Genomic DNA, 11,601 nt, shown 5'->3' with positions numbered 1-11,601 from the left:
TTAGTTCCCCATACACAATTTTCTGAGCGAACACCTACTTTTGTACGTTGTTCAATTTGAATCACGAAGAAATTTGTCCCATCCCTTAAGCGGTGTACACACTATAATTTTTGACTGTAAATTTTTTTTATCGATTACTGACTGTCCAACAACCATAAATATTTTTGTGGTTGCCTGATGAATGACAAACATGTGAGGCCACACTATCAAACAAGCAAAATTTGGGCAAGAGTGCCATTCAAAAATGATAGTGTGTACACCGCATAACAATTGAGAGTATTTATCGAAAATAAATTAATTTTGACAGCTTGAAAATATTTATAAAATTTTCAAACTTTTTTAGTAAAATTGAAAATGATGAATAAAAAGTAAAAAAATTGTCTAGTTTGTATATATGCAGCAGGATGTAAATTTTGTTATCTACATAATGCAATATGAATTTCTTTCCCTTGGTTCTAATTAGCGCACAAAACTAGAAACAAATTTGGGAAAACTCAAACAAAAAATTCTCCAAATTTTTATATGTATGTGACATTTGAATTTAGAAAATATACAAATGTATGAAAACAACAATATTTTCAGAAAAAAATGGAAATTATGAATTAAAAGTAAATAGATATGGGTTCATACTATAGTCAGGAGAAAGAGAATTAATTTTTCTATTTAGATCCATATGTGATTCATGCAAATATGTTAGAATTTTAGTTCAAAACAAGAAACAAAAAGTTTGAAATAAAAAAAAACTCTGATGACATGGATTAAGAATAGTGTTGTATGAACGGGTTAATTCATGTACGTAATTCTGGGAGCGAACTACGTTGTTCGAATGCCCGTCAGAACATGGCATTAAGAAACGATTCAATTTCGAATTTTATTGAAGAAGGTTCAAATATTTTTGCAGTATGTGAGGAAATATCGATTACTATTGAATTTTTTTTTTATATCAAATCGATTGTTTGAGTAGTACAAAATATATTATATCAAAAATATATCAGTCACAACAGATATCCCCATATCCGTCCCCTTGCAACAATAGACTTAGACTCCAGAATTTATTTTTGAATGTGTCGATATGTTTTTCGTGAGTCTTTCCATGATTTGGCGCAGTGTGAAAATATGGTGTATAGTGGATTTCCCAGGTCTGAAGCCGCTTTGATAAGATCCAAAAATATCATTGACCATTGGATACAGGCGTTGACATAGCACGCTGGATATCACTTTATATGTTGGCACATATCGTCTTGTCTCCTGTTTTGTGCAACGGACATAGAATGCTGAGGTTAAAATCACCTGCATCTGACCACCGGTCTTGAATAGTTCGACTGGTAAGCCATCGGTACCTGCTGCTTTACTACTCTTCAGTCGATTGATTGCTATTCTAACCTCATCTTGGCTGGGAGGTATACACTCTATACCGTCATCTCTTATTGGTTCTGGGATATCTTCTTCATCCCCACTATTTGATACCAAGAACATTACAAAATACTCCTTCCAGATCAACACTCAACACGCTGTCTGTATCTGTCATCTCCTCTCTCTTTTTCTATCGATAATTCTCTCCCGCATTGCGTGTTGCCACTGTTTGCAGCGTTGCCCTATACGCTGCATTTTCAAACTCAGTAGCATTACGACACCCCTGATCGTACCATGGGTTTCTTGATGGTGGTCTTTGGTACCCAAGTGTTGATTTTGCTGCAGTTTGTAGGAAGTGGGTAATTTTTTGTCATGGTACTTCTATATTATAATCGGAAGAAGTGGCGCTTTCGACAAGCAAGTTGGTAAGTTGAACGGAGTAGGCTTCTGCTATCTGTTGGGTTTGCAGCTTCTCGACGTCGAGTTTTCGTGTTACATTAAATGCTACAAGTTAGTGGTCCAAATCGATAGTCGCTCCTCGGATCGATCGAACGTCTAAAACACTGGATGAATGTCTACCGTCTATCACAACATCATCAATTTGATTTCTTGTTGCTTGATCTGGAGAAATCAGGTGGCCTTGTGTATATCGATATGCTTGAAGCTGGTGCAGCTACCTACCATGTTTTTTGCTGCTGCGAAATCAATCAAACTCAGTTCGTTGTCGGATGTTTCTTCATGGAGGTTTAATTTTCCAACGGTACACTGTGGGCGAAATAGATCTAGCGTCGTTTAATTCAATTTTCAAAGTGTTTAATTGCGCCAAAATTGTGTCTCTATCGATTACTACCATCCCACTGAACTAATATATTGATTCTATTCTGATTGATATGATCTAGTTGAACAACTGTGAGCTGTCAAACACAACACATGTTTCAGCCAATGCATCACTAAGCTTCAACGCGTGTTTTCTTTGCATTGCCAAATTTTCTCTATAGTTGCATTTGCCTCAATTAAGTGAAAGAAAAGTTGATTTATTTATTGTTAGAGGTATGTATTAACTAAAAAAAAAATTGTTTGTGACCTGTGCATACGTGTTGTTGAAAAAATAAAGCTCAAGTGTACTATACCACTCATCTGCTACCATACCACTCATCCAAATTAAGACTTCCGTAGACCGGAACTTTTGATATTCGTGTGTATTTGCGCTATGTCGTCTTGTGATTGTAAAATGTCCAAATGATCTGCAGCCACCTGCAACATTACATGATATTGCATTTTTTAGGAACAATGTCGGTGCTCAGACTAGAAGTTTATTTACTACTGCGCAACGAGCCTGTTCGTACTAAAAAATGTTCTGTCCTTGAAACTCATATATCTAATAATATTATTAATATCTATATTTACGATGCTAATAATGTCCTTCTAATAAACAGGCTGGGAAATGGAAAATCAATCATAGAAGCAGCCACAAATTTGAAGAAAACAAGAAGGAGTGGTTAGACGGACAACTTTTATTAGTTAATCCACTGGCTAATCGTGGAAGACCCGATAAGAAGTTTGACGAATATTCCAACAAAACGAAACTAAAATGTCATCCAAATGGAGTCCAATTTACGAATTATTCAGCTCAAGTGCCTTTACAAGATATGGTGGATAATATTGTTACGCGCCTCGCTGAAGGTCATTCTTCTATATCTGAATTTAATGTTGCTGAACGGAATGAGCAGAATCTCATTTCTTGCGGGCTCAAAATTGATATTGAATTTTTTTAGGCAATATGCTTTACAGACCGCAGAACTTTTTATCACACAGAATCCTTGGTTTTATATCCCTTGTTCCATACATAAAATCTTAATACATGGAGCCGATATAATTAAAGTAACACCACTTCCAATAGGAAAAATGTCGGAAGAAGCGTTAGAAGCCCGGAACAAAGATTACCAAAATTTCCGTGAGCACCATAAGCGAAAGACATCCCGATTAAATACAATGGAAGACTTAATGCATGCGCTTTTGTGTTCATCAGATCCCTTGATTTCAAATTTACGCAAACCACAAGGCAACAAAAAAAAAGAAAGATGTCGATAATTATATTTTACAACTTTTGTCAGAACATTGTGTACCTTGCACCTTAGATTCATCCAGTAAGTTCCGAATCGGAATATGAAACTATTATTACTATTGTAATCAGTATTTTTTTTTTGTTGCTTTATAATTAAATTTTTTTACGAAATGTATGAATGATTTTTTTGTTTATCTTTGTAGCTTAATCTATTTCCAACCAAAAAAAATATTACAAAAAAAAAACAAAATCCCTAAGCGCTATTAATTAAACGCCGCTATATAAGCCTTTTCGCCCACTGTGCGGTGGGGCCGAAAATATTTTCCTTACTGATTTTTGCATTAAACTTCCCCACCAGAATGTTAATGTCATTGCCAGGACAGCGGTCATGTGCTGTTTCTTGGCGCTCGTATAATACGTTTGTGGTCTGTTAATCTACGTCTTCCGTCGGAGCAATAATCCTGTAAAGCAATAATATCTGCTTGTACATCTTGAGTACAACCGCGCACATTTCAAGTACCGATACGGAGATCGTTGTCCTTTATACGTTTGTGGAGATCGTCAACATTAGAGAGGTTTGATTATATTTTTCTTTGATTTTACATAGTAGGGGGGGTTTTCCGAGTAGCCGAAGCCTCAACCCATACATACGAAAATTTCAATGTGAAATCGAAAAACGTACATTTTTGGGATAATGCCAACAATTTTTAGCGTATTCAAGAAGTAATTAAAAATTCAATAGAAGTGTTAGGTGCTCGATCGCTTTTTATACCCTCCACCATAGTATGGAGGGTATGTTAGTTTTGTTTTTCCGTTTGTAACGCATCGAAATAATCATTTCCGACCCTATAAAGTATATATATTCTTGATTTGATACGTTGGGTTCTTATTGGGTACTTAATGTATCCACAAAAATTATTAATATAGGTCCACTTTTTCTGTTAGTCCCCATATAACGGTACCTCCTAATTTTCAGTATTTTGGGGATTTTGATCGTAATTTTCCGCCGAATTAGCTGTAATTTAGTATTCTGAGTTCTTAATAAGCACCAAATTTCCCCACAAAAAATTATGAATACAGGTACATAGGTCCGGATAGCCGCCATATAAGGGTACCCCCAATTTTCGGTATTTTGGGGTTCTTGAACGCGTTTTTTAGCCGAATTTGCTGCAATTAGGTATTTTGTAGTCGTATATGGTAACAAATCTTCCTACCAAAAATTATTAATATTCGCCCCTTTTTGGGGTAGTCCCCATAGAACTTAACGCTTTTTCACTTGTTTTGTGCTAAAATAGTTTAAAATCTAAATCTAACAATAATAATTGTTTGTGAACTTTCTGCCAAACTTACTGTAATATGAGGTCTGATTAATCTATACTAATAAAAGAGTAAAGTGATTGACTGACTGACTGACTGATTGACTGACTGACTGATTTAACGATTCATCAACGCCCAGACGAAACGGCTGAAGCTAGAATCTTGAAATTTTGGGTAGGGTCACTCTTGGCCCAAATGTGACAGATAAGGCTGGGTTTTTGGAAATTCGTACTAGAAGGGTACGAAAAGTACTAAAAAGTACTAAATATGATATCATTTGTATTTGGCGAACCAGTACAGCTTGAACTCTGAAATTTGGATTGAGGGTCACTGATGGAGTGTAGGATAGATGTACCAAAGGGTTTTTGGAAATTCGAACTACAACTATCCGAAATGTACGAAAATATACTAAATTTGGTACAATTCTGTAGCATGAGAACGGATAGAGCTAAAAACTTGAAATTTGGAATGCGAATTAGGGTTGGGAAGTAGGGTCGATATAAGGAGATGGTTTTGAAACCGTGTACTCATGTGTACGAAAAGTACTATATGGTACTGTATTTGGTACAAATTTGATTTGGAGGTACAAATGGAGCTAGAATCCTGAACATTGATATTAACATTACCGTCGGAGTATAGGATTGGGGTATGTACGTAGTTTTGGAAATTTGTTACTTATGAGTACGAAAAGTACTAAATCGTACTATAATTGGTACAATTTGGATTTGGGTGAACCGATAGAGCGGGAACAATAAAATTTGGAGTCAGGATCACTGTAGGGATGTAGGATTAGGGTCAGGATTCAGTTTAAGAAAATAATACTTATGGGTACTAAATGGTACTAAATTTGGTACAATTTGAATTTTAGGTGAACCAATAGAGCTAGAATCATGAAATTTGGAGTCAGGATCACTGTTGAGGTGTAAGATTGAAATATGTAGGATGTTTTAGAAATTTGTACTAATGTGTACTAAATTTGGTACAATTTAAATTGTGGGTGAAGCGATAAAGTTTGAATCCTGAATTTTGATTCAGGATCACTGTGGAGGTGTAGGATTGGAGTATGTAGGTAGATTTGGAAATTGGTACTAATGTGTACTAAATTTGGTACAATTTGAATTGTGGGTGAACCGATAGAGTTGGAATCCTGAAATTTTGATTTAGGATCACATTGGAGGTGTAGAATGAGGGTATGTAGGAAGTTTTGGAAATTGGTATTACTATGTACAATTTGAATTGTGGGTGAATCGATAGAGGTGGAATCCTGAAACTTGGTTTCAGGATCAGTGTGGGGGTATGATTGGGGTGTGTAGAATGTTTTAGAAATTCGTACTACTGTGTACTAAATTTTGTACAATTTAAATTGTGGGTGAACAGATAGAGTTGGAATCCTGAAACATGGATTTAGTATCACTCTGGGGGTGAAGGTTTGGGTTAAGTAGGAAGTTTTGGAAATTCGTACTACTGTGTACTAAATTTGGTACAATTTTAATTGTGGGTCAACCGATAAAGTTGGAATCCTGAAACTTGGATTTAGGAACACTGTGGGGGTGTTGGTTTGGGCTAAGAAGGAGGTTTTGGAAAATCGTACTACTGTGTACTAAATTTGGTACAATTTAAACTATGGGTGAAGCGTTAGAGTTGAAATCATGAATCTTGGATTTAGTATCACTGTAGGGGTGTAGGTTTGGGGTAAGAAGAAGGTTTTGGAAATTCGACCTATTGTGTACTAAATTTGGTACAATTTGAATTGTGGGTGAACCTATAGAGTTGGAATCCTAAAACTTGTATTTATGATCACTGTAGGGATGTAGGATTGAGGTAGGTAGAATGTTTTGGAAAGTGGTACTACTGTGTACTAACTTTGGTACAATTTGAATTGTAGGTCAACCGATAAAGTTGGAATCCTGAAACTTGGATTTAGGATGACTGTGGGGGTGTAAGAAGTTTTGGACATTGGTACAACTATGTACTAAATTTGGTACAATTTGAATTGTGGGTGAACCAATAGAGTTGGAATCCTGAAACTTGAATTTAGGATGACTGTGCGGGTGTAGGATTGAGGTATGTAGGAAGTTTTGGACATTGGTACAACTATGTACTAAATTTCCTACAATTTGAATTGTGGGTGAACCAATAGAGTTGGAATCCTGAAACTAGGAAGTTTTGGAAATTCGTACTACTGTGTACTAAATTTGATACTATTTGGATTATAATTAATTTTATCTAATTCATGATTTCAATTTGATTGCATGATGTAGGTAGTAATGGAAATTTTTACTTATGTATTCTAAGTGGTACTAAATGTGACACAAATTGGATTTAAGTGAACCGATAGAATCCTGAAATTTGGAATTAAGATTGTGGTATGTGGGAAGTGTTGGAAATTCGTACTTATGATTGCTAAAGTAGGTAGTTATGGAAATTTATATTAATGTGGACTAACTGATACTCAATTTGGATTTGGGTGATTTTTTTTTCAAAATAAGTATAACAAGAGTACAAATGGTAAAAAGTTACACCAAATTTAGTATAGAGGTAGATTTCTGTTGCGGTCGGAATGGGTGTGTAGGGTTGAGATACAGAGATATATTTGAGAACATACTATGGTACTAAATGGTTCTAAAATTTCAATAATGATCGATATAGGGTGGTTTTAAATACATCCCACATTCGCTAACGAAGTAGCGGGTATATGCTAGTAACTTATAATTCCTTAATTAAAGTGAATGATTAATTCACATTCGTAAAAATGAGATTCATATTTTTGTCTTGCTTCGTGACGTTATATGTTATACAATATTTGGTTAAATATTTCTTAATCGACAATATTTGTGTTTTATAAAGGATATAATGGAACAATCATGGGTCACTCCTGGTAGGACCTGCCCCATAAGGGTCAACATTTTTGAAAATGTGTATATATAATACGAAGCTTATTGACCCCAACTGTAAATGTCTACATTAGTTATTTATTACTTAGTTGTATGTTCTTATTAATCTACAAAAAACACACATTTTATTAATATAAAAATTATTTTTATTACAGACAATATGTTGGTTTGTTAAAAACACATTGCTCCAGTTGCACATTATAATAAGATCCGGAAGAGCAGTTATATTGGACGCCTTTGATTATACCGTTTTCTTTATAGCAATAAATATATCTGGAAGAGAACAAAAATAATATATATATATTGACTGACTGTATTTGTTGTTTACTAATATAAGACTGCAAATGACAATCTACAGATCAAATTAATCGATATATGGGTTACCATTTAAAGTATACAAATTATGAAATATTTAACTACACATCTAAATTTATAACACTTCAATTTTTAAAATGTTTGAAATTCAATCAGTTTTTTTTAAAGAATTTAAATTCTGTGAAATTGAAAATACAATAAATTTATATACCTTTTGCAGTATGGATCCATTGGTGATGTTGGATATAAACCAACTTGTCCCATTGCACTGCAAACTTGTTGTGGTGTTAAGCCTTCACTTGGATTTGGTGTGGTTGGAAAAACGCCCTCACCGCCATTACCACCATCTTCTGGTGTTGATGAACCAATTCCAGGTGTTGATGTATTCTCACTGCCATCATTGCCACCACCATCATCACCGCCCTCGTCCACCACATCACACGTGGCACTTTCAACCAATTCCTCCAAAACGCAAATTGCATCACTATTGGCATCGCAAACAAGTCCTTGCGGACAGTAGCCAATTTGTCCGATAGGCCGGATGGCGCCATAACACATTTGAAATGTGGTTCGACTCAGACAGGCAAACAAATGATTGCGATGGGCACTGCACATCCCACACAACGATGTGTCACCACAACTGGGCCGGCGCTGCGATGAGCTCTGGACGCAAATTGCATTCAAATCGGTGCAATCGAAACCCTCCTTGCAGTGATACAAAGTTTCCGTATTCGGCACATCATCTGAAAGTAGGACATAAAGTGGCAAATCAATGCAGCAGTCAGTGTTGGTGGCCAATAAGTCACTAATCAATGTTGAGTGTTCTATTTACCACCAAAGCACAAATAGAAGGATGTTGAATTGATACAGGCGGCTTGATTCGATTGGCACACATTGCATTCGCCGGCAGCATAATTGGAATGCAGCAGCAGTAACAGTAGAGTGGCCAGTATTAACTGATTTGTGAAACAGGGTGTTGGGCGCCAATTGAAGAGGCAAAAAATACAGACATGATTAGTACGAATATTTGGGAAATATAGTTTTGAAGTTCACTAGAACTTAATAATTAATAAAGCAATGATTTGTGACGTGTTAATGATGTAATACTTATGACAAATAATGATCATAGGAAAACATTTTATAGTAAAGAAATTGGCAATGAAACCCTGATTCAGGGCATGTGTACTAGAAACCAGCCTCATTCAGTCTCATCGAATTCTTATATATAAACATACCACCACATTTTTGATATTTTGAAGATTCTAGCAGAATTCTCAAAATGAAGTTACTGTTTTTTTTCACAAGGAAAACTACTTAAAAAATAAACATCCGATCTTCTTCAAGTACTCTACTGAAATCATTCCCGCCCCCATCAATTATATCCATATTTGCTAGTATATGCCTCTAGTCGTCCCCGAACCCACTTATATTAATCTAGTTCTCTTTTATGCAAAAGTGCATTCAGAAAGCCCGAGGTATAGACAATAGGGTTAGAAGTCGAGAAATGGCTCCACACAGCCGTCTTAAAAAACGTAAGGCACATACATACTTTAATACAAATAAGGAAATTGAATTTGAGAGCAATGTTGTGAGGGATGTGGGTATAAAATAACTATTTACTTGCGGTAAAATACAAATTCATCGGCTGAACACACACTATTGGCTGACGACTGTTGTTCTGAGGTAATTGTGAGAAAAAGAAATCGTCGTTGAAACTTCTTTTGGATGGGATGTTAAATCTATACTGTTATGACTATTTACAGAAATATTACTATTAGAGTCTGACTGGTAAAGCTGAGTTGCGGGTAATTCGTTTAACAAACTCATGAGGTTTTTTATTTCAAATCCTTCATTTTGGATAACAAATTCTTTAATTTATGGCAGTTTGTCTTGTTGCATATATGCAAGGCGGGTGGATAGAAAAAATGATGTGTAGTGTCATAAGCTCAAATTACCTTCCCATATTTTTCTTACATTTCTATTATGTTCACTTTAAATTTTGTTATATCTGCAACGTAATCAATGTTGTCAATTTAGCACTTTTTAAACTCATTTAGCACCGAAAAAAGTGATCTAGCACCTAACATCTTTCTTAGCACTTTTATTTTTTCAGGAATTTTTTTTTTTAAATGTTGGGTATTTTTGGTTTTATTCCAAAAAAATATTTGCCGTTTATCGATATCACAATGATGCATTGAAACTTACCTATATTTCATGCTATTAGTTTGATTTTCTTATGTTAAAAATAATATCCGAACATATATAAATAAGTAAAATTGCCTAAACAAAACAAAATAGCTTTATTCTTTTTGCTCTTAGAGTTTTACCATGGAATGCAGATTGGGCTTTCCCGCCTTATGAAAATAGATTGAAACTTATAGATCTCCCAACTCTTGAGAGAAGACATTTAATGCTCCGCGCAATTTTTATTACTAAACTTTTAAGAGGCAATATTGCTTCGAGTTTTTAGTTGGTGAAATAAAATTAAATGTGCCTACACGCAATACGCGTAACTAAATTCCACTTAAACTTACTTTAACAAAATCTAATTAAGAATTAAATGATCTCTTTCGTGCTATATGTGAGGTGTATAATAAGTTTTATAATTGTATACCATTTTACGACTCTGTAGATGCAATAAAAAAAGGCAATCCTTCATATATAGTTGTTTGTTGAATTGTCCTTGTTCGTAGTAAATACATGTATGACCGGCTGAAAATGTTTGTAGCCAGTAGTTTTCCTACCATCATATACCTCCAAAGTCCGGACTATGGGGTGTACGTGCTTCTCTCGTTATGAGGAGGTGGCCCCTTGGTCGTGGAAAAAAGAATTCAGGCGTCTCTTCAAATGAAATACCCAAGCAAATGCTGCTACAGTTAATTCTGTCATAATTTTTATATTACTATATTATATACATATTTATACCCTACACAACTATATTGTCAGGGTATTATAGCTTTGTGCAGCCCCAAAAGTCGCGAAAGCCGCGAAATATTGGTCCTAGACCCACCTTTAAGTATAGCAATCGTCATATCTCGACTAGCTGAGTCGATCTAGACATGTGTGTCCGTCCGTCTGTCCATTATAAATTGTAAACACAATACAGGCCACAGTTATGGACCTTCACGAAATTTTGCATGTATGATGGGTTCTGGCCAATGAAGACCCCTATTGTTTTTGGATAAAATCGGTTAATATTTAGGGGATGAAATGGACCAAAAACTTGATTTTTGTCGGTTTTTCTGGTCGTTCCAGAGGCCGCAATTATAGCCCAAACACCGCGAATTTTTGCATGGAGAAGGGGATCGGAAGAAAGAATAAGCATGTATGTTTCGATAAAGATAGGTCAATATTTACCGGGTCAAATGGACCCTATCTTTTGTGTGAAAAATGACAAAATTTGTATTCTATAGCGTATATATTTACCACAGAAGGACATAGACCAGAGAAGTTGATAGTATATCCAAGAGGAGTGGTTGATCTTTAAATTGATACCAATTATATTGTCGTAGGTACACGGATGCGGGAGTTACACTTAATTATTTACAGGTGCTTACGTATTCATATATTATTTAGTAACCTATTACCACACTGGAGGGCGGAAATATAGCTCTGATCGCTTTGAGATGTTCCATGAGGTTCCAGTGATAGTCAAGG

The 11,601-nt window shown here is 35.3% G+C and overlaps 1 protein-coding gene across 1 annotated transcript; it reads right to left on the bottom strand.

Annotated features, from left to right (window-relative positions):
- Nucleotides 1-7,778: 7,778 nt before the first annotated feature.
- LOC133331179 (uncharacterized) lies at nucleotides 7,779-8,956 on the bottom strand. Its single transcript, XM_061539576.1, has 5 exons — nucleotides 8,951-8,956; nucleotides 8,777-8,900; nucleotides 8,310-8,687; nucleotides 8,156-8,237; nucleotides 7,779-7,902 (listed from the first exon to the last, which is right to left on the bottom strand). Exons 1-5 carry the CDS (start codon nucleotides 8,954-8,956, stop codon nucleotides 7,779-7,781), a joined length of 714 nt encoding a protein of 237 aa, XP_061395560.1.
- Between the last annotated feature and the right edge of the window lie 2,645 nt (nucleotides 8,957-11,601).

This window comes from Musca vetustissima, unplaced genomic scaffold (genome assembly GCF_032173495.1).
Source record: "Musca vetustissima isolate MV318-11 ecotype Yass unplaced genomic scaffold, APGP_CSIRO_Mvet_v1 utg64289, whole genome shotgun sequence".
Lineage (NCBI taxonomy): Eukaryota > Metazoa > Arthropoda > Insecta > Diptera > Muscidae > Musca > Musca vetustissima.
This window is presented reverse-complemented; position numbering and strand designations above follow the sequence as displayed.

Coding starts and splice junctions, on each gene's coding strand:
- LOC133331179 (XM_061539576.1), bottom strand. Junction 8,688..8,776: donor CTTCTATTTGTGCTTTGGTG/GTAAATAGAACA, acceptor TCCTACTTTCAG/ATGATGTGCCGAATACGGAA. Junction 8,238..8,309: donor TACATCAACACCTGGAATTG/GTTCATCAACAC, acceptor ATCCAAGTGAAG/GCTTAACACCACAACAAGTT.